Genomic DNA, 23,882 nt, shown 5'->3' on the forward strand with positions numbered 1-23,882 from the left:
TAAAACCTATTCTGTGAAGTGTCTTTGTGTTAAAGTGATGTTTGGATATGGACTTCGATGTATTCATACTATGAGTAAGGCCTTAGTGACGTTTTTTTCCCTGAAACAAGAAAAATGTTAGAGTTTCACTTAAAAAATCAAGTTGTTATTTTAAGCAACTGAGGTGGTAGCAGCTCAGCCATGTGTGACTGGCCAATTTGGAGTGTTAGGTCTGATCAGTCTTGAGATTCAGACTCTTAAGAAAAAAAATTTTGCAAAAATTATCAAGCGTTGCAAAACTTCTGTTGAGGTAAAATGCCCAGGTGAAAAGAACCAGCCACAAGGAATGCCCCATTAGCCTGTCACAGTGAACTGGGAGTGTCACCAGTTTAATGAGTTCTGCTGAGTCTCTGGCAGTCACTACAGCAGTACAAAGTTTCCCTGTGTTTGTGTGGTGGTCTGAATTAAACATGCAAGTTCCTATTGAGATGATGTTAAAACACACGTGTAACAAGCCAGCTGAAAAGCTGATGCTATGTTTTTTACTCCTTTATGGTGCTTGGGCTTAATTTCCATTAGAGTTTTTTGATTCTGTTTATTTCCTCTTGATCTGCAGATATCTGGAATCCATTTCATGGCACGGAGCAGGCAGAGTAGCCAACCCTCCAAGTGAAGGACTCAAACTCAAACCTTCCTGCAAACTACTAAAAGCTGCAGCTTCCTGCAAATGGATTTTCAAATCAAACCATGTTCTAGCTATTGCAAGTCTGTCTATGCTCTCTATGTACCTGTACCTTTGATCATGTCTTTTCATCTGTATTTTTGCCTTAAAATTGCTGAAGGCTGTCTTTTAAAATGCATCCAGGGGAAGTGCTGGCACTCAACACTCCCTTCAAGTGGGCAGCAAAAACTGCAGCATGCAGGGAACCTGACAGGGAAAAAGCCTGACACTTGTGCAGATTAGTGGTTCTTCTTTTCTCTCTTCTTCAAAAACATCACTTTTCCAGATACTGATGAATACTGACTCTGGGGTCAGAGATTTTATTAATAATGACACCTTTTATCTTCTCAGCCTCTTACCTAACAGGATTGGGTGACCTGTTGGTTGACACGAAATATTAACAAATCATTTTTAGCTAAAACCCAGCCTTTCTGCTCTTCATATTAGCTGTCAGAACTTCTAAGTTTATTCAGTAAAAACCCTCAGACATGAGTCCTTGTTCATCTTTTATAATGAAGATAAACAGAACGTTGTGCTGCCATACCAATTTCAGTACAATAAGGTCTTCACTTGTCCTTCCAATCTGAATGTTTATAAAGAGAAAGAAGTTAAATACTATAGCATGATGGAATTTTTCTCATATAATTGTTTTGCAGCAGCAAGAAGATTAGAGTGCTAAACTTCATTATAATAAACCTAGGTCTGCTGTTGGTTTTAACTGAGCAGTAGCATCATGTGAGAGAGGTATTTTCTATTAGCTTGAACTGCTATTATTGTTTATAATTCTTCTAATGAAGTTTTTTTAATAAAAGCCACATGGCTTTTACTCTTGCATATTCTGTCTTTCTTGAAAGAAATGTAATTTGTAGTCATCATGTTTAATTGCATATACTTGTCTAATTATGGTTGTGTTTAAAAATAATTACATTTTTTTGGCTGTTCACTCAATGAAATACTTTTACTGGCAAACTTCCCCGGTCTTCTTCTGTTTTTAAATCTGCTGATTATAAACCTGCAGTTTAGGAGGGTTTACTGATTTTTCTGGATTTCTGGCTCTCTTCAGAGGGAAGCAGATAATTGAGGTTGATTCTTTGGAGAGGTTCTATCCTATGACTTAGTGTATGAAAGAACAAAGAGTGAAGAGTTCTGAAGTCAGTTGGCTGTCTGAATAAATAACTTCAAAAAGTTTCTTTGCATTTTTAAATCCATAGAGCTTCTGAGGAGAAGACCACATTAGAGCTTTGTCCTCAAGTTCCAAACTTCCTTTTTGGCCACTGCTTCTGTTTCACATCTTTAAACTTCCTTTACTGGCTGTAACTGTCAGGGTGATTAATAATAAATATGATTTATATGGAAGGTTTAGCACATTATAAAGTAATTAATATAGGTAATTAATGCTAATGCTAGCATGCATGTGGAATTAATTTTGTGCCATGAGAAGTGCCACAAATAGTATATGTTATTTAAGTTATAAAAAGGACATAGAAATAATTGACTATGGATTATGTGGACATTAACAGAGTGCAATTTTATGCTGGAGGAGAGGAGTGGCTCTAATGAACTTCTTGTTTTATCCAGACATAAATAAAAGTGAATTCAGGCAGCATGCATGATGTGATACTACTAAAGGAATCTGCATCAGGGTCAGCAGGTGGTGGTGAGGATTCTGTTCTATACACCCAAAGGCCATGCTCTGTAAGGCACTGTGCAAGATACCAGTCTGAGCAGCTGTCCTAGGTTTTGCTTTCCAGCCACAGCACAGCTTTGTGTCCTCCTCCTTGCCTGGATACCAGTGTTAGGAAGCAGCTTTTGGCATAGCAGGCCCTTGCCAGGCTGTGCTGTGTGGGGAGGGGGTTTGAAACCACTGTTAGCTTGAATTAGTCATGATGTTTAATTGATGTAACTTCTTCCTGTAGCCAGTTCTTTACAAGGCATTGAGCTGCCCTGACAAACCTCTTAGGTAGGAGTCAGGAAGGGAGCCTGGGACTTGTCTGGCTGGGAGAGTAGGGACCCTGCAGCCTTAATTTGTGTCAAGTACTTGTGTTGCTTGTGTGCCTGACTGGCCATTACTGCTGGTCTGAGCTACATTTATGCTGAAGCAAGGTTCCAGTAGAGACTTATTGGTAAATTGCTTTATTGTAGACAGAGATAAATGTCCCCTATTTAAAAAACAAGTTTAAAAAATTGGAAATAGTTGAGTCAAGTACTAATACATGTGAATTGTATATGAAGGATGTGTCTATATGGAAAATTCTGTTTGTGCAGCTGCATCTGTTTAAAACTATTTCTACTCCTGGAGCATTCAAATGCAGGTGTATAAGAAAGCAAAGATGTCATTTGAAACTTTGGTACTGCATTAGCATAAGAAAGTGCAGAGTCTTTGCTAAACTCTCCTGGGATTCTCTTCTGACAGCACTTTGCCTATTTCTCCTGGTTCTTTTTAGTGTCATCTTATGCTAGTGTTCTGTGTTATTTCTCAAATACAGTTTAAATTCATGACCTAAAATTTTCACTAGCTCTTCAGCAAAATGGCACCTCTTTCCCATCATGTTTCATGCAGGAGGGCAATGGGCAAGGAAAGCCTAGAGCATAACATTGTGTTGTGTTTGGTGGTATCATCTCAAAGAAGTGGCTTCCACTTCAATGCCTGTAGCTTAGCTTTATCAAGTAATGCCTCTTCCTCTGGGAATGCAGAACTGTGAATTATATTTTGAGTGAAATCATGTAGGTTAAGGAGTCTCAGCATAGGTTTTTGTTCTCATCCTAGCTACTTCGTGTTTCCTCTGCTTTGTGTTTGAGGGGCATGTAATATTTCAAGTGGGTCAGGAGAGGGAGCTGGCATTCTAGGGGTGAAAAAGACTCTTCTTTACTTAAATGTAATCCTTTTTTTAATTGTGCCTCTGAGTGTATTATTGTGATGGGGTAACCTGTCTGTTCCCAAAATAACAGGAGTCCAGACCAACTTCCAGAATATAAAGTTGCAAGTAAGGATTTTTTTTTTTTTTTTACTGCTTTGTTCTGTGGCTGATGGTTGCTTTTATCTATTGCCTGAGGATCCCATTTAGAAGTGCTGACAGTGCTTTTCTCCTGGAAAGAGGTCTGTGTTGCCAGTAGTACATGTAGGTGATAGGGACAATGAGCAGAACCTCATCCGAGTCCAATGAAACAAAAATGTCACTGCTGGTAATAATGTTGACAGTAGTAATTGCACTTATAGGGCACCCACCATGGTAGTACCTGCCTGCCCTTCATGTGACTTTTGGAGAGATTAAGGGCTTTTCAAAGACAGCATGCCCTTTAGATGACTGATAGAAATGTGAAATTGCCCTGCACAAGGATTTCCCCAGTGCAGTGAGTTAGCCATCAGTCAGGCTCCTACCCAGCCCCCTCGTTCAGCAGGATGGGGATAGAAAATACGTAGGAAAAAAACCCCCTGAATTAAAAGGCTCGTGGGCAAGATAAATCTGACTTTTTCCCTGACTCAAATCCACTCCTTCACTCCTGACTCCTATACCCAATTCCTGCCCCCCAGCACCAGTGGTCAGTGGGTCTGCTGTGGAGATGACTGAAACCAGATGTGTACAGCCTGGGACAGCCCCATCTTCTCTGAAAAAACTAAGCAAGGGATGAAGTTATCTCTTCCAGATAATGTAGGTCTTGAGACATGGCAATTTCTTGCTCCTTTTTCAGCAACAAAACAGGCTTCTGTCCCTCTGGATATGCTGCTGTAATCAGTTTTTGAAGGTCTGTACTGTAAAACTCAGCTATTGAAAGTGCCTTTTTCCTGGATCTGCTTTATGTTTGTGTTACTGTACATAGGAATCTCTCCACTGGGTTACTTGGCATGGCTTTGGACTCTGGAGATTGTTTGCATCCCAGGTAATTCCCTCTCTGCTGTAATTACTGTATATTCTCTATAATGCTGTGCTGCCAGTTCAATCTTTGATTCATCTTAATGAGTTTTTACATTATGAAAAATGAAAAATCTTTTCTTTCCTCCTATTGCAGAGCTTGAAATAGCATATTATCCTTCCCCAACCTTAGTTCCTTGTAGTTTAAGTTCTTTGGTTTTGTTTTACTTTGTTTAGTTGTTTTTATTGTTACTTTTTTGTTGTTGGGTCATTCTTTTAATTTGTTTTATTTTTTATTGAGAAGTGACTACTCCTATATATCAGGTAGAAAGCATAAGCCAGTGCAAGAGACTTTTCCAGTGTCACACTAGCATAGTAAATATACTGTGATCTGAATAGAGCCCAGTGCTATTTGTGTTTATGTAGAGACTTGGTACATATAAAATATGGTGATCTATTTATTTGTCCTTGTTCAGGCTTCTCCTCAGTGAACACTGATTCTTCTTGCCAGTAGCTGGTGGAGAGAAGAAAGTTTGGGTGCTGTTAAGAAATGCTGCTGTGCAGCAACAGTGAGATTTACTATACCCACTCTTAGGGGTTTTTTTCCTTAAGACTCTACAAATTCTCATTGGCATCCTGGTTGCAGGAACCCAGCTCGCTTGCACTGTTGGCCAGTCTACCCACAGAGAGAATATTAAGTGGTTGTGTGCTTATCTGAGCTTCCCTCTATCCCCTTGATGGGATGTGACTTGTGAGAGTCCTCGTTTTTGAGACTTTTATCATAGGCTTAGAGAGTAATTTGAAGGAAGCAGCCTGGTTTGTTGGTTTGGTTTATAATGTTTGTGGGAGTTTTGGGTTCTTTTTGCTTTGGTGTTTTGTCATTTTTCAAGGGGCTCTTTAACTTTGCCTCTAAGCCACTTCTGCTTAGGAAATAGCAATTTTAGTTTGGGGGCCTTGACAGAAATGGCTGGGAGCAAAATGTTCTTTCAGGGTTATAATAAGTAAATACTATTCATGGGATGTTTTTGTTTGCTGATGAAGGGCTGAGGGCTTGGTGGTGTGTGTGTGTGTATGCATTTGGCATTTTTTGTTGGTTTGAGTTTTTTATGCAGGGGGAAGTTAAGGGGATTTTGGACTCTTATTTTCAGCTAATTTCTCAAAGGAACTAAGATGAATTTTGTTCTCCTTCAGATAAAAGTTCACATGCGTCATCACTTGCATTTTCTTCTGGGCACATTCAGCAAAGCTGCTTGCTTCTGTGGTCTGCACTACATTTAAACATCATTTGCATGCAGTAGCAGGCTCTGAAGCAGTACTGCTGTTATTGCCATGACAGGGTGAAAGGCTTAATGGTTATTTGAACAGTGTCACATTTTCAAGTGAGCTTGTAGCCAGAACGAAAAATTTAAGTCAATGGTTGGCTGGTAAGAAAATAACCTGACGTTTTTCTTCATTGCGGCTTGAGCAAGTTAGCCAGCCTCGTGGAAGTATGATGTGTTAGTAAATAACTCACTGATTTTGTGAAAATAAAGCAGTATTTGCATGATTTTAAGCAGAAAAGATGCACTCTTAGGCATCCCCACTCCTATGAATCCTCTCATCAGGTGCCCAGAGGAGGGTGGGGCAGGCACCAAGATCGTGGCTGGTTTGTAGTGTGTCCTCTCTGCATGGCAGCGTGCAAACTGGAATTTGAGAACAAGTGACTTTGGCAATGCTGCCTATAGCAGCAGTGCTGGGATGGATAGCATGGTTTTCAGTATAGCTTTTGCCATGGCCTCCAATGTGTGTTTGGCTGAAGCTGTTAGATAGCTTTGGTAAAAATGTATTGCATTTTTATGCTTGAAATTATGGAGCTACTGCTTGCTTTCAGTACAGCTGAGTGTGTTTGAGAAACTTTCTTCTATCCAGAAGAAAGCAAGTTAAAGGACAGATGATAACTGAGCACCAGGAGTCATGGCTAATTAGAAGCACAGATGGCTTTTATGCATGTTTAGCCTGTCTGAAACACTTGGAGACAGCACTGCCAGTGACTGCTAAATGGCAAAGTGAAGTCTCACTGCTAAGCAGTTTGGCCAACAGAGAAAGCCTTAGGTTTGAAAATGGAGTTGATAACAGTTCAGGTGTAAGAGGACTGAGCAGAACATACTGAGCTGCTCTTTTCAGGAAATGCCAAGGAGATGAAATGCTGGTGCCATCAGAGTAGGGCAGTATCAGGCCTATGGAGGTGAGACTTGCTAGCTGCAAAGGTGCCTTTAAGAATTTACTAGGAGCTCAGACTGCCATGAGAACATAGCAGCCCACTCTGCAAAAATATTTAACATATTGCAGACTACGTAATCTTGTGTTTTCTTTCAAAACAGAAGCAAAGTCTGCCCTACCTACCCATTGCTGTTGTTACTCACTACTCAGTTTGGGACGCATTGGCTTTGATTGCAAAGTTAATTGGCTTTGATTTTCTCTTGGTAATAGCTTATTTTCCTTAATTTTGGTTGTAATTTTGTCAGCTGGCAGACTATTTCATGTACCTCTTGGCCTATTTGACAAGTTGTTTTCCCAAGCACTGTTTCAACTATTTCTGAAATCTGTTAATAGTTTGGTTGTAGTCCTGTAGTCTGAGCTCTCTAATATGACTCAATAATTTCAGCCTCTCCACTTGGATTCTAGTAACTGTACTCGAGTTCGAGGAAGGTGTGGGAAGCTCTCCAGCTTTGCTTATACGTGCTGTGCGAGTGATCAATGGCATCCTTGCACTGCATCTGCACTAAAATGGGACTTTTCTGGCTTGTATGTCCACTTTTTGTGCCCTTTGGCAAAAACCTTTTAAAGAGCTCTGGAACAGTTAAAATCAACACTAATCAGCTTGTTTAGACAGTGCCAGTTGGTATAAAATGTCCCTGGCTGATCAATTTTCTCTTTCCTTCATGTCTACCAGAAGCACGTTAAAGCCTCTTGCCTATTTTCATGTCAAGTCTGGAAGAGTTTCTAATTAGAGAAGTTAATCTTTGTTTTGTCATGTTTTAGCTGATAAGAGTTTCCCTAGATTCCCTGAAACTGGGAACTCTCTGGCAGCCAAAAATGTAGTCTACTTGAAATGTGGGCCATGCAGCTGTCACTGTTACTGTGCAAGGTGCTTTATACCCATCCCAACTGGAGTCCTTGTAGGATTTGCAGTGAGTCCTCATTTTCCATAAGAATTCTCTCTGAACGTGATTCATAATCCCATGGAAGATTATATGGGGGTTAACTGAGAATGGCTTTAATGAAACAGAGTGGACAAAACTCACATAATTGTTAGGTGGAACAGGTGACGTGAGAAACTTTATTCCTTTCTCTCAGTGATTGCTCATTATCCTAGTCTGCAAGTGTAATTCAGTCTTTGTGTTTCATCAATTGCCTGCCTCATGCTAATTCAGTTTTGCCTTAGGTTGCAGCTTTAGTTTTGTTTGTAAGCTGAACATGTCCTGCCCACCTCCCAGTGCTTGCCTGTGAGATTTCATGGTGCTCACACAAGTTCTTCAGAGTTCCAAGGAACACTCCACCAGAAACTGGCAGTGCTTTAACTGATGTTTCAAAACAAAACAAAAAAACCAAACCAAAACAAAAACTCACAAACCAAACAGAAAACCCTACCAAAACAGAAAGCAAAGACAAAAAAAATTAAAACACAAACAAAAACCCAAGCCAACCCAAGGTTTTGCAACTTTTCTTACATCACTGTTCCCAATTATAGTAACTTCCATACCAACGAAGTAGTAACTCTCTATAATAGTATATGCATACTGTTTGTTGCCATGTTCTTCATTTTGTGAGATGTAAGTTATGCAGGCCATTTACATCTGATACTTCTGAACCATCTGTCTAGCTAGGTATGACTGTAAAATATTTTTAGTTTATGGTTGGGGTTTTTAGCTGTATCTTCAGATACAAATTGAAGGTCTGTAGAGAGAGTGTGATTTATTAAATTCCAGATTATTAGATCTACTATGAAAATTTTATTGTACAAAATCATTTTCTTGTCTTTATGTGGTACCAGATTTTGAAAGGGGAATCATGTTTTTTAGCTGTCTCGTTAAGAAGAAGAAAAAGATGGTGAAGATCACAAGTTTATTGTAATAAAGACATTTTTTTCCTTTCGAGACCACTGCCATGCATATATAGTGCTTAAGGAAAAAGCCTATTTTCCCTATTCCACCCATTTAATTCAGTGCACATTAATCAGTCCACAATCTGACCTGCTGGGTTGTCACTCAGTGATGAGGAAGAATAAAGAAGAACAGGTCATCCTTTACTGTTAGTAGAGGAAAGGAATTAGCTGCTTTTATCTCCCCCTGTAGTGCAATGTCTCAAAAAAAGTTTTTTGTCTTCAATTTGTTGGCTACAGCAACTTTATCATTTAAGTAGTACAAGTTGTTGGAAAAGCTCGTTTAGTGACAAGTTAAATGTTACAATCTCCTGTAAGCTATGTATGTAACACTTCATTTTATGGTCTGGCTGTGAAGTGCGGAGCTATTCTGCATGTAACACATGTTAAACATTAACTGCTGTTTGGGTACAGAAGGTGGAGTGTTCTCTCTCTGGTTTCTATTGGCTGTATGGCAGTGGAAGATAAACATATACTGGTAGATAATGCCATAAAGCAGGCAATCATGAGCAGAGTGGGCATCAAGTGCATTTTACCTTTTTGAATTTTTCATGTTCTGCTGTTTCTCTTTTTGTTGCTTTTGAGGGTTTTCTCCTCCCTCACTTAAGAAAAATCTGTTTAAATTTTGTTGTGCTTTGGTTTGGCTTCTTTTAGCAAGTGCTGATTTTGCTCCATATGAGAAAATATGTTCTTGGTACTTTTTGTTCAGTTTATAATGATTATTGTACAAGTAAAGATGACTTCTTAGCAATGTACTGTTCTGCGAAGCCATTGTATTCTCATCTGCCTTTAACAGAATGTTGAACTTTGGTTAAGAATGTCTATTATCCACCTCTTGCCCCTCTCAGAATAATGACACAGTATCTTGCAATGACAATTTAATGTTGGTATTAAGCTTTTATGCAGCTTGTTTTAATGGAGTTCCTAATTCCACTCTTGACATTTGATATGATTCAGTTTCTTTGCTTCTGTTTTGCTGGGTTTTTTTTGTTTGTGTTTTTTTTAACTAACTTAAATAAAATTTGCTACCTATACGTGAGCTTCTAGCTATACCTTGCTTGACCTTGGAAAAATAGAGGTATAGCTCATTATATCTTGTCCATTGCTGAAGAAAACTGATTTTAGGCAACTTACAACCCTGAACAGGAGGTTCTCTATGTTATGATTCATGCTGCCTTTGTGCAGAAGACCAAACTAAAGGAACTGAATGCATAACTGTGAATTTTGCTACATTTTGGGGTAAAGTGAAAATGCCTAGTATGTTAGTTTAAAAAAATAAAAATTAAAAAAAAATCCTTAATGTTATAAGAGGGACAGCAGTCACAGAAGTGAATCCTGATCAGTACTTCCCTGTATAAAGTACAGCTGTAGCTTCAGTCTCTTTTTTATGGTCATCTCATGTATTTTGGGCCAGGGGTGTTTTTACTCAAGCACTTGAAAACTTTCTTCCCTGAGAAACTTAACAGAATTTGCATGAAAAATTGGTTGGTTATTGCCTTTTCCTTCTACCCACCTGTAGTCTTCAAACTTTGGTTTTGTAGTGTTGAAGACTGAGTATCTAAATTCTTGCCTTCACCTCAAAGCAAGTACCCAGGCCAGTGCAGCCTACCTTTAAGATCTGCTGAGTTTTCTACCCTTACCTGTAGTCCATAGTTGAGGTTTTAGTTGTTAAGTTTTACTTCCATGCATGCATGTTTCAAGTAAGGTTTACAGCTTTTTTTTTTTGTTTCTCCACTTCAAGGCTGTAAATATGATGGCAATTTGCAACATAAATGAAAGATTCTTATCAAATCTCATTAATTTTCTTCATAGCACTCTTCATTTGGGCTGTTCAGAATTTATTTTGCAGTGGTGGTGTGACACTGCATGATTGCAGTTGTTGTTGATAGCCAGCAGATTTCAGGCAGTGTTAAGTAAGCTTTTCCTGGAGAATCTGACTTCCTGGGCTACGAAATGATGGCTCTGTGACTTAGGATGCTTGTAGGGCATAAGCCTTCCCTTTCTCTTGAACATTTTTAGTTATGATGAACTATGAAAGTTTTCTTTGAGAGTGCAGTCTGATGCTGCTGGAATAACTGCAGACAAGAATAGCATGTCACTGTCAATTTCCTGAGGAAAATAAAAATAAATGTCAATGCAATTCTTCAGAATAAATAGATATTTTGGTATTATTTTCCATTGTGCATGTCTTCTCACACATCTGAACTTGAAAAGAAACACACCTAAACAAATCCACACTGACCAGTTTTAAGAAAAGTATTTTCTTTTCTGTTACAGAAAAATGCAAAGGGACAGGAGTTGTTTGACCAGATTGTGTATCATTTGGACCTTGTAGAAACGGATTACTTTGGCCTGCAATTCATGGATGCTTCCCAAATTACAGTGAGTATAACTTAAGTTGATCTTTATGTTTGGTGGTTGTTTGTGCTGCCTATTACAAATGTGTTGCTGGTACAGTTCCATGGGAGGTGTCAGCACTGGGGGATGTACTGCTGAAACAAGTGATGCCATGTTTGGTTCTTGCACATAAAGCTACATCCTCTGGATGAGTCCTGTGTTATTTTATGTGAGGTGCATGTGAGTCAGTTGCAGACAAGTTAAAAAAAAAAAACGAATATGGGTAAAGAAAAATATCTTGATAGTTAGCAGACTCATGGTATTCAAAATGTATGGCAAGCAAAGATTTCTTGTAAATTTTTTCTCTTCGCTGTTCCATCCACACATGGTGTTGCTTTGTAGGTTTAGGTTCATTTGCAAGAGCAAAAAGTTTTAGCTGAAAAGTTCTCCTTCTCTTCCTTTATAAAAGGACTTCCAGCACCTACAGCTAAAATAAATTAAAATATATATATTTGCAGATCTAAATAGATATATTAATAGGGTAAGGTTAAAAGACTACAGCATAGTGGTTATACTGTATTGAGATATATTTAAAATTTTCCTTTTTCTCTTCACTCTGTATGAAGTGAAGCTTGACAGAAACCTGCACCGTGGATAGAAAATATGCATATTTGGAAAATAAGTGTTTATTTTAGTGCTCTCTGGTCAGTTTGTAAATGTTTTTTCCATGAAGCAACAAAAGATGTCTTCTCTGGGATAATATAATAAAATAATGGGAAAATGTAGCTGCAATATTGACATCCTGGGAAGTGTAGGTTCTAAGTTTATCATCCCAGAATTCTCAGCTTTACTCTCTAACAAGCTTGGGTAGAAGGAAGGATCAGTATTTAAGCAGCTGCATTATCATCTATGTTTTACCACTCACTTTAAACAACAAACAGGAAACCTATCCAGGTACTGTAATGACATGATACTGGAAGAAGGAAATCTGCAGGTTTGGGGAGAAGCAGTATTTATATATTTAAACATTATCCTGATGTCTAAATTAATTTAACATCAGTTTTTCAGTGATGTTTTGAATGAAGTATGTCCATAATGGGTTTGGGATTTTTGCGTGGTTTAGTGTGTGTGTGCTCCTGATACAATTTCTAATGCATAAATTGTGTGTACTTTTATGATGGATCTGATTATAGGGACACAGCTAATGGCACAGAGCCTGCTTATTATGGGAGAAACACATTATATTGTCATTGATTGTCAAATCATCCAACTGGGAATTTGATAGCTAGCAATAGTTACCTAGCAAGGAGTTCCATAATGTTTTGAAAGAAGGGAAGCAGAAACAGAGTGAAATACCCTTTTTCAGCAAGAATGAGGGCAGATCAGCTGAAAGCCAGGCTGAGGAAGCTGGGAAGACTCAAGTTCTTCTATATTTGCAAGGCTCTTATGGCTGGTAAGAAAGATGCAGATGTGAGTAGCTGTGTCTTCTGTGTGTATCTCTCTCACTGGTGTTGAGGGCAGAATGTGCCTGTACATGCAAGTGCTTTAGCTTGCTTTGTGTGCTGTTTCTTTGTTCTTTTAAGGATCCATCTACATGATGCATCTACAATTACAAAAGGAATGAGGGCTGTGAACAGCTGCTAGGGAGCTCTGAAAAAAGCCAACCCTGGTTGCAGGGTTTTGGTGGTAGGGTTGTAGTTTCCTGAATTAAGAGGAGTGTTGAGGGCAAAGTTCTTTACCTTCACTGAAGTGCAAGGCCAAAAGCTTTTACTTGGCTATTGGTTTTTTTATCTGGCTCAAGCTGGGCAGAGCTGGAGCTTAGAGAACTTCAAGGCACAAGCTTTTATCTTGCCCAGCACCTTGTGCCAAAAGGTTCCATGCTTTAACAGCCTTCCTTGGTCTGTTTTGAACTTGTGACCTGCTGTTTTTGTTTGCACAGCAATTAATGCATAGCCTCCATGGGCTTCTACTCAGTGCCAGTCCAGACACACAATGGCAAGTGGGGGACTGGGAGATTAAAGTTGTGTAAACCCTTTGAGGCTCTAAGCTTTTGTCTTTAGTATGTATTGTTAAGGACTAAATATCTTTAAGCCACCATTACAAGTAAGAGAGCACAAAATAGTCTTTGAATAGTGGAGATTGCTTCTGTGTGCTCCAAGGCCAGCAGCTTTTGAGTGCACTGTATTTTCTGCAGTCCTGTAACTTTGCCAAAGAGTTGGGAAAAGCAGTGTTGATAGCTGTGATTTAGAAAACAAAATCATGATTAGAGTTTATCTGCTTTGAAAGAGAAAAAACTTTAATTATTTGAACAGCTTATTTTTAATCCAACCCCCCATAAAGCTGTAGAAAGCAAGATGTCAGCAGTAATGCAGAAAATACTGTAATGTCTATTCAGTGAACTCTGCATTAGTTTGTTTCTTGTGCTCTTTGAAGATATCCATCAGAAGAATGTAGCAGGATGCAGAAGGATAGAAAGATGTAGATAATCATCTAATAGTTTATTCTAAAACAAATCATAGTGTACTGTTGTATTTTGAGTTACTTGCTATTAACTCTAGAAGCAGAAATAGTCTAATACAAGAAAACAATTTCTTATTCTAGCTGTTACAGAACTTCAACAGAGATGTAGTGCTTGGGGTGATTGAAGGGTGTCACTGATTTAGGAGGTCTCTGCAGTGGTTTAGAGAAAATGCAAAGCTTGTTGGTCTTTTAGTTACTTTTAGTACAGTCTTGTTTTCTAGCAAAGCAGAGGGCCTTGAAAGCTTTTAGTTTGGGTTGGGAATAGCAATAATAAAATCTTGGGAGACCATACTATTGAAATTCACTTGCCATGAGGAAGTATTTAATTGATCTTTGTTGAAACTGATTGCATGCAATGTATTCTCTGGTTTGGATATTTGACACTTATTTCTGGCCATTGATAAGTAATGTTTATTCACTTTCTGTCCAGGAGTGTTCTTTGTCTCTTATTCTAAATCATCTTAATTAAAAAAAAAAAAAAAAAGGTTTTCTGTGGTTAACAATTCCTTGTGAGCTCTGTATTTTATAGGGTCTCTCAAGATTTAGATATCTCCATCTCTACCATTGTAGAGATTGTTCCAATTTTCTGCCAAAACATGGATACACTCCTGGCCTCTCTTGTGTTTTACAAGAATTTATAACTGAAGGATTGCCCACATTTACTAGCTTGGAATTTGCTTGCTTCCACCATGACTTTGTTTCTGTTCACCAGAACAATTGCAGAGTAATTGAGGGGGAAGAATTTTAAAGATAAATCTTTGAATTCTTTTTTTTTTTTTTTTTTTTTTTTAGTTTGTGTAAATGAGTTGCTGTCATCCCTGGGAATGGATGGGAGCAAAAGAAAGTAAAGTGTCTCTTTTCTCATGTGTCTCTTTCAGTGATCCTCCAAGTTGTTTAAGTCCTTTATGTCTGATCTCTAATGTCAGAAAGACCTCTTAGCTTAAAGAAGGTCTGTATGGAGCAGCCTTTCCCAGCTGTGCTCTGCAGCCAGTTGAACCATTCTGAGGATGTGTGGTTGCTCCCAGTGTACCTGGCACATTGGGATTTAGAGTGTGTACAGCAATACTGCAGTGTGGGGACACCTTGTGCCAGGTGCCCATGGCTATAGTGGGAACCAGCATTCCCTGGGAAGATGAGTGCCAGGACCAGCCTGCAGTGAATTGTCCTGGTAAACCACATTGGCATCTGAACTTTTCAGTGTTGACCAATTTCTAAATTGAGTTTTGATGCAAGAGGTGAGAAGACAATGGAGGGAGGACATGGAGAAGATTCTGCAGAAGTGAAATAGGCTCTCATGAAAGCAGTTGCTCTGAGTACAAAAACAAGAGGGGAAAAAACATGGCCAGAGCTGGCCTGATCAGCAGCAGTGTGTCAGGATGCACTGATTCTGACACTGAGATCCTCACCTCTATGAAGGGCAGCCTTCTGGCCAGGTTTTTCTGGGAGAGTCAGGATCATGTGTGACTCATGACAAAGGATTTCAGCAGTGCTGGGGGGCAGGTAGGAAGCAAGCTAGATAGTATAAGTACCTTTGTTTCCTCTGCACATCAAGAGCTAGATTCCTGGATGTTCCAGCAGGTCAGGCAGGGACTTGAACCAGGCAGGACCTTGGTTCATTATGACTGCCTCTCCTGTATCTATCTGGATTTTCTTTTAAGGGCTCATTGATCAGATATTTTTCAGCTGCTGCTTTTGGTGTTACTGCCATGACTTCTTAAGATGTGAGGGATGGGGAAAAATGAGCAGTTCAAACCACTCAATTAGCCTCATAGTGTGATATCTGGGAATCTTTTTCCTTTTGTACTTTAACAAGTTTTCATGAAGCAGAAGAAAATAGGGACTAGCCCTGTTTTTAATACACTGGGTGTGAGAAAGAAGGGAGACTGGTAAATATTTTGATAATGCTAGGTGTTTTCTATTACTGTTACAAACATACTGTTTTCCCCATGAATATGCTGTGACATTCCTCTGTGACTCCTGTCCCTGAATCTCTCTTGTTCCTCTGGATGATGAGCACCTTGGGACTGTGGTTGGTGCAGGACGTGTGTCTGTGGATTGTCAAAGGAAAAAATACCAGTCACAGATGGAGGGTCCCAAAAGCTGTAGAACATCCTGTAGCACTCAATGCTTCAGTTTCTAGTGGTGGCAGTGATAGGAATGCCAGTTCAGTAACTGGACAAAGGCAATGTGGCTGACTCCACAGTGATGCAGAACACCTGATGAATGTGGAACACTTCCAGCTGTGGCTGTCCAAGTGTGTATTGTGGTTTGTGAGCACTTGGTGGAAGACTCCAAAACACTAACAAATTGCAGTATTTAGTCTTCCAGTAGCACCTGCTGTTTTGGGAGGACAGTTTTCTGACACAGAGAAGCAGGTATTTGTGCAGGGCAGATATTTGTGATGCTGTCTGTCAGTGATGCTTCTGCACCTCTCTCCCGACTGTAAAGAATTCTCTTCAGGACAGCAAGCAGTTTGTGCTGGTTCATTTTGTGTTTGTGTGTGGTTGGAGTGTAAGCTGAAGTGGTTTTCTCAGTTTTCTTACACAGATTTAGTCAGGTTTGTTGCCTCCTTGTTATGAATCCCTTCAGTTTATTTTATTTTTGGGACATCAAAATTAAAAGTAAATTTCTAGAATTGATCTGGAGTGGTATCAACTTTCATTGTCTGTAAAGTAAATTGAATGAGAAATATACTAGACCAGGCAGGTTTTTAATACAATTTCTATATAATTCTGTGTTTTACTTCTGTCACATCAAGTCTGCAAAGCAAAATATTCTTTGATTTTCACATGGATATGAATTAGGATAGGCTAATGGACTTGAAGGATGTCCCTATATCTTTCTCTTATTCTTGGTTAGTTTATCTGGTCTGCAGTTAACCACACCATTCATCAGGATGCTTCTGAGATGGCTGTCTGCTGACTCAGACTGGGACAGGCCAGACTTCCATGAATGCCACATGGCAGGGCTGGTAAAGACCCATCATGGCTCTGTGGCCTTGTCCTTCCCAAGATCCAGAGCTCTGTCCCAGTTCCATCTGCCTTTCTGCTGCCGGACAGCATTGCTTGCACCCTGCACTCCTGCCCTGTCTCACTCTGCCAGACTTGTGGAAGGTGGCAGCCCTTCTTCACAAGGCAGGAGAAGACCTGGTATGGGAGCTGCAGAATGGTGTCAGTTGAAGGGGGCTGCTGTTCTGACTAGTTCAGGCCAGAGACAGCTTAGAAAACTGATAAAACTTTGCACCTGGATCATGTTGGTCCTTGCACCTCCAGCAGTGTTGATGTGGTGCTGTACCACTGTGACCTGCAGATGTTCTTCATGTATTTTAAGCTAGCAAAGAAAGCAGACCAAAAAGGGTCAAATGCAATATATTTTCCTTTTCAGGTCACCTTTGAGGGCTGTATAAATCAAAACAAGGAATTTTCATCCTTCTAGGAAGCGAGTAGAGAGGCAGTGGAATTTGCAAAGCTCAGGTGTGTGATGGGATTGTGTCAGCCTGTGGAAATCCTCCTTTCAGTCTTCATTTGGCACTCACGTAGTCCTTACAAGTTGAGTGCTTTAGCAGCTGTAGTTTATCTGCTGTATCTCAACTCAAATATGTCTTTCCCATGCTGTATATCTATTTTGAGGAAATATTGGCTGCTACCATTAGGACATATTGAGGTGTTTTTTTTTCCCTTTTCACATTGATAAAGTGAGTGATCAACGGGAGACCATGCTGAGATAAATACATGCTTCCATTATTTTAAGAAATTGTTTTTTTAAGTGCTGCTTCTTTCATGTGGCATTAATTGGTGTTTGTTTTCAACACATGAATCTCAGTCAATGGCTACTGTTTTGTATGGCTACTGCTACTATAGGAAGCATTGTTCATTTGATAGGGCAAAGAAATTTTGCTGAGATTAAAGAGGAATAAATGGAAGTTAATCTAGCATTTGACCTTCCAGTTTACCTGACAAAATTAAAGGAGGGACCACAGTGGTCTCTGGAGCTGATGGTGGGAAGTGGAGAGGGAGGTTCTGCGCTCTCCTCCTTGGTATCCAGTGAAAGGATGCATGGGAATGGTTCAAAGCTGCTTCAGGGGAGGTTCAGTCTGGACATTGGGAAGCATTTCTTTACCAAGAGTGTTGTCAAGCACTGGAACAGACTTCCTAGAGAGGTAATTGATGTCCCGAGCCTGCCAGTCTTGAGATGTTTGTACAATTCCCTTAATAACATGAAGTGGTCAGTCAGTGGGACTAGATGGTCCTTGTAGGTCCCTTCCAGCTGAGCTACTTGTTGTGTTCTGGCATAATCATAGAATTCTGATTACCTACAGTTTGATCAGGTTTGGGTTTTTCTTCCCTTATTATGGATAAAGTAACTTAGACACTGTCTTCCTATCATAACACAGTCCTAAAGCAATTAATCCCTTTCCTCCTCCTTGTTCTGCACTGGTATTTCTGATTCCAAACAGGATACAGGGATTATCATGGTGTATAGTTGAAATGAGTCTGGTCAGTCTTGGTCCTACACTGTGAGATCCATAGTTAAGTTTCTTTGGTGAGTCCAGACCCTGAAATCATATATGGCTGTTCTGCCAGAGCACAGGATAGGCAGAACTACAGTCTTTGGTGCCTCTGGTTTTATTCAGCTTCCTAGTGAGACTTCTAAATTCATTGCTTTCATTTCCCTCTAACTGAGTCAGCAAGCCAAGGTTTGTAGCCAAGGCCAAACCCATTTTAGGCTTTAGCTAGAGTGCTGTGATTTTTATTTTTTTTTTAAGCTCAGAGGGACATTTGGAAAGCTGGAGTGGTACACAGTGTGAAAAAGCCTGCTGACATTATCTGAGGCAAAGAAGTGTTAAAATTCAGAAATTGCAAAAAATATCTGACTTTGAAATTGGAGTTGGTTTATAAATCTGCATGAAAACTTCTAGGTCTGGCAGCTTTGGGTTGATAATACTGTCAGTCCATGCCCTACCTTCATCTTTGTATTTATGATCTGTGTGTGGCGCATCACACACTTGATGTGCAGTGTAGGATGGGGGGTAAAACTGCAACTCACTGTTGCCTCTGAAGAGAGGTGACTTTAATGCTTTACTGTGCTTTATCTCCTGGAGCTGTCTGCCTCTGGCTGCTTAGGTACTGAGTGATGAGTTTCCTGTCTAAGCTGTAGTCTCAATTAATGGTTTGCACAAGTAGTTCCTGGAGTCTTGTTAGGGTTTTTTTTTAGCCATTATTTGAAGTATTCACACTTGCAAGTCATCAGTTTGAAACTTACTCTTGTTTGAGCTTTAATGTACCTTAGAGACCACATGCCAAGAAAGAGACTATCAGCTGTTTTTTCATTGGAAATTATTCTAGTTCAGGTTGTGCAATACTTGTTCCAGAACATGGAACTAGAACAAGTTTTTGGCAAGTTACAGATTTTCTTACATTAAGCTAAACTTTTATTTTAATGCGTTCATTATATTTCTTTGAGGAGCTTTTCTTTAGCCAAAATAAATACTAAATAAAAAGACATTTTCATAGTTAGGTATTTGAAGAATAAAAAATTAATCGGCCCTGGAGCTGTGAAAGTAACAGACTTACATAATTTCAGTTTAAAAAAAAAGGCAAAGTTTCAATGTTGATGTTTTTTTCCTTATCAAAAATTTGAGTTTTCACAAAGCTGTAATTTTTCATAAGAGAGCAAAGTAGAGACAAAGTAAATTACTTGCAACTCTAAGGAATGTATTTATATGAGCTGCTGTAATGTTTTATTTCTATTCTGGTAGAGATTTCTACCACATTAGGAATTATAAGAATGGATTTCTTGGCAGCCTCACCTAAGGGAGTCTTGCAAGTCTCCTGCAAATAAAATCACCTTCAGAATCATTGTTCCATTTCTCTTTCTCTTTCTACCTCTTATGTAATTTATTTACCTTAAGGGTCATAAGCTGTCACATTTTGATCTGTAAACATTTATATCTAAATTTTTGCCTTGATTTAAAACATACTTAGTAAATAAATAGCAATATTACTAGACAACAAATAATTTTGCACATTTATTTAGCGTTTGTAGTATGGCATTGGTGTAACGATAAATAGTGATGGAGAGATTACCCTTATTCTGAAAACATTAATGTTTTAATAGGAAAGAAGGAAGAGGGTTTTTTTCCTTAAGATTTTGTTTCATAGTACCTAGTTTATAATTTTAAAACATATATAAAGATAGAAAAATATTTAATTCAAAGAAATAATAAAAATCTCTCTTATCACTTTGTATGGCGGAAGCATTTACATGGAGTTGCTTCAAAAATGATTCAGCCTTCTGTAGGACATTGAGCAGAGACTGTCAAAGATTTAAGCTAGATTTATACCAGATTGTGTTTATTGCTGCCTTTCTGTAGATGCAACTTACACTGACAGGAGAGTGCATAAACTTTGCTGGGAATCATATGTTTTTGTCAACATTGTTGCACTATTCCATATCTTCTGCCTTAGTTCAAAAAGGAAGGGGTGGGGTATACACCAGTGTTTCCCAAATGCTTTTAGTGGGGTTAAGTCTCCATCTTTTCCTTGAAAAAACTTGGCTATGGGGCAGTGGAAAGCAGGACAGTACAGGATCTGGAGGGTTTCCATCAAATAGAGGTTTAAAAGAGGCTGAAACTCAGGATTTTGGGGCAAATGGGTGCCTTCCTCAGCTGCTTTGTGGCCTTGGATTTTGAAGTTTCTTCTCTGGAAGACTGTCTTCCCTGGCAGTACTGATGAATTTAAAAATCAAGCTTTCCCATATGGAAGAAGGAAAGTTATTAAATATGCCAATAAATACTTTCACCAATGTGTGGAAGTTCAGAAATAAATATGGTAATATTTCCTTATAAGAGATTTTTATCTGTTAAATTTTATTGTAATCGGTTTATGGACTCAACAAAATCTTGAAATGGAATTGCTTTTAAGTGTGGATTTTCTTTTTTTAGCACTGGTTGGACCATTCAAAATTCATTAAGAAGCAAATAAAAAGTAAGTACTATGTCTCTGCCTGTTTATTTTGTTACTTCCTAATGACTTCGCATTTAGTGTATTAGAGCATGATAGAGAATGTTTAAATATGGCCTTTAATGGAATAAATATTTCTTAGAAGATAATTTTAATTGAATAAGTAATTGGCTGGCTGTATTATGTCTAAAGGCAAGAGCAGTTATTAAGCAGTAGCCCAGCCCAGCATTAAGAAGCCCTTGTTAAACCTGTGCTGTTTCTGAAGCAGAGTAGGTTGCCAGGTGATTTCAGTCTGATCTGTGAAATTAGGTTGCCTGGACACAGATCACAGTTCCTGTCACTGCTTCTCATCCAGAACAGATATCCTGCAATTTCTTTCAGAGAGTGTAGGAAAATACTTCGTTGTGTAATGATTAATTTATTTTTCATTTCCAGATTATTATTTAGAGGTTAAACTAGCAGAAATACCTGCTGTTTTGTCAAATGTAGTTTTGGATGGAGGGGTTGGATTGGGAGACTGAATTTTCTGTGAAAATTGTCTAAGGCAGGATATTTGATTATCTGGTTGCAGGCTTGGATAGAGTGCAGCATTGGAATTAACATGTTTTGCTACAATACTGCAGTTGGCAACAGTCATGGGCCATGAGGACATGGTTTCTGTGAGGTTAAAAGGTGTTCAAGAAAATTGTTGACCCCCTGCAGGACCTCACAGAGACAGGTCCTGATTGCTTCAATGGAGCTTTGCCTTTCTTTTTGATGAGTGCCCAAGTATCTGGATGATTTTTGTAAGCTGTGGAGTTCTTCATAGGCCTTTGGGATAGTTTGCTGCCCCATGGTGTGTGGGTGTCAGCCTGCTAGAATCATGGTGAAGATAGCTGCTATGGGTAAGGTTTGTGCTCTTTGGTTTTCTCTCCCCTTTTCAGCACATCACAGACTGCTTTACCTTAGGTGACTAGCTGATTTCAGGTGCACTTTCTCTAATAGCTTTGTCCTACAAAATCAGTGATTCTGTAATACCTTCAGCCAGTTTAGTTGCATGTTTTTGTCTGGTTTTAATGTGTGAAGGGCTTGTTTTAAAAAGAATTTGGCCAGTCCTGGCTCTGAGGAATGCTGAAGAGGGAAGCTGAAGTTGTAAAGGTCTGCCTCACAACAGGTTACTTTCTTTTACCTTGCATTCAGTAGATGCTTTGTGAAGAGTTCCTCTTTCATGATGGATACTGCTGTCTTTTCCAAGACATTATCTCACCTATGCAGACCTCACCAGTGGTGCCAAACTGTGAGCTCAGGGTGCTGTAACCTGACTTACAGGAGCTGTACATGGAGACAGAATCAAAGCTCTAATTATTTGACTTTTAGCTGCATATCATTCAGCAGAAGGATCATCAATAGGCGTATGTTTACTTGTTGGTGTGGTGTTACAGAAGACCTTAGAAAAGTGAGGGAAAGCAATTTTTCCATCAATTAATACATCAGCAGGCATTTGAAAGATAAGGGTTAGGCAGATAAGGATGCATTGGTCACAGTTTCATGGTAACTGGATAACTTCCTATTATCTGTGTTGCATGCAAAGTCCAATGTAGCATTCAGCTGCTGACATTAGGAAACACAATCCTTGCAACCCCATAGAATTTTTTAGCTTTCTGTGTTCGTGGACACCTTCTAGAGTCTTCTCCAGCACTTTTCAGTCTATTTATCTTACCTTCTCTCATTCATGTGTTTCAGCTGAAAGCTGATCTATTGTGTAGGGGGTTTTTTGGAGTAGTGTTTGTGCCTGGTAAGAAGGAGCATCACCCTCTCCTTCCATTTTCCCCTGGGCCCAGCAACAGGGAGTGTACCTGGAACTTACTGTCATTCACAGCTTGCTGTGAGGCACTCCTCTTTGGACAAAAATGTGTCTGACAAATGCACTATTGCCTTGATAAATTTGAATTAATGAGTATCAAAAAGTATGGTAATAATCTATTTTTTGTTTATTGCACGCATTTTTAAATTTAAAAAAAAGGAAATATTTTCTCTGAGAAATTTGAAAAATGTAATTAATTGTGGGTTTCTTGGGTTGTGGGGAGGTGTGATGACTGTTCTGCCTTAGCAGGGCTGCAATGAGTATAAACCATTTTCCCTGTTCAAAATCTCTGCATGTGCAGTTGGACCTCCGTACACGCTGCATTTTCGAATTAAGTACTATTCGTCAGAACCGAACAACCTTCACGAAGAGTTTACCAGGTAGGAGCTGTGCCTGGCTCAGGGGGGCATTAAGGCACCTCAGTCATGTGGGGGCATGCAAGCAGGTGATTGGAGCTTTCTTTCTAAGAGTGGTCATCTCTGAGATGTCAGAGAAACATCTTTTTCATTTGCTGCCATGGGCATTCGTGGGCCTCTCCAAGTGTGTTGGTGTGTAGGAGATGCTGTGTTTTGGTGCTTTAAAGGTGGCAAAACAGGCAGTGTTGGGTGGGGAGAGCTGCAGCTGGGAGACACCTGCTCTTGATACCTGCCATCCTCTGAAAGGGTTTTCCATTATGTCCTGCTAAAATGCCTGTGCCCTGCTTTGTTCCTCCTTCCCTGAAACTTGGGGGTGATTTAATAATGGTTCCAAGGGAGAGAATTGTGGGAATAGCCAGCTTGAGCTCTGGATTAACAGTTGATTGAATTGCTTCTGCTCCTCTGTGATTCTCTGTGAAGCAAAAGCCTGCATTGTATAAAGTCACTACAAATATCTGGAAGTCTTTTCTTTCAATCTGCTGGGTTGTTTTCTGTGAACTTGTACCTTGCTGGGTCTGTAGCACCTTGGTTCAGAGGATATTCTGAAAGCTGGGAAAGGAGCAGCAGTAGGAAAGAGTTTTCCTATCTTTTGTATCTGCTTGCTTTGTGTATTCTTTGTATAGTAGTCATCTATCTTAATGTTACTTTCTTTTCTTTTGTTCTGCCTCTCACCGTAGGGCACTTTCTGAGTCTTCTAATTTGCTTGGCAATAATCAGTGTACTCCTCATCAGCCTAAGGTGTTTAAAGATGGTTGATTGTTGTAGTTCATGTGCATGTCATGTTTACATTAAATTTATGCCTGCAGGCAAATGATTACTGTCTCCTTTGCTGTCTGCTGGGATTTTCTCACTGCCTAAGACAAGATTAAAGGGCTAATTGTCACCACCTCATGATATAGACATAGAGTCTTTAATATCCATTATCAATTTAGTCCAGCAGTGCTAATTCAATAAAAGGGCATATTCCTATAGAATGTATAATTAACTTCTAGAAATCGCTGCCACTTATGTAGCTGAATATAAGGTCTTAAGAGAATCCAAAAATCTGGATGAATTATGGACATCTCTAATGAGAAAATGCAGTTAAATTAGTAGGAATAATATGTGTTTTC

At 39.2% G+C, this 23,882-nt stretch overlaps 1 protein-coding gene across 1 annotated transcript in view; it reads left to right on the plus strand.

Annotated features, from left to right (window-relative positions):
* EPB41L4B (erythrocyte membrane protein band 4.1 like 4B) overlaps positions 1-23,882 on the plus strand; it is an 80,928-nt gene that overhangs the window by 39,433 nt on the left and 17,613 nt on the right. The window contains exons 2-4 of the mRNA XM_056484595.1: positions 10,970-11,074; positions 20,493-20,535; positions 22,656-22,734. Coding sequence (XP_056340570.1) covers positions 10,970-11,074; positions 20,493-20,535; positions 22,656-22,734 — 227 coding nt within the window. The remainder of the gene's footprint in view (positions 1-10,969; positions 11,075-20,492; positions 20,536-22,655; positions 22,735-23,882) is intronic.

The sequence above is a fragment of the Oenanthe melanoleuca genome, chromosome 2 (assembly GCF_029582105.1).
Source record: "Oenanthe melanoleuca isolate GR-GAL-2019-014 chromosome 2, OMel1.0, whole genome shotgun sequence".
In the NCBI taxonomy this organism is placed as follows: Eukaryota; Metazoa; Chordata; class Aves; order Passeriformes; family Muscicapidae; genus Oenanthe; species Oenanthe melanoleuca.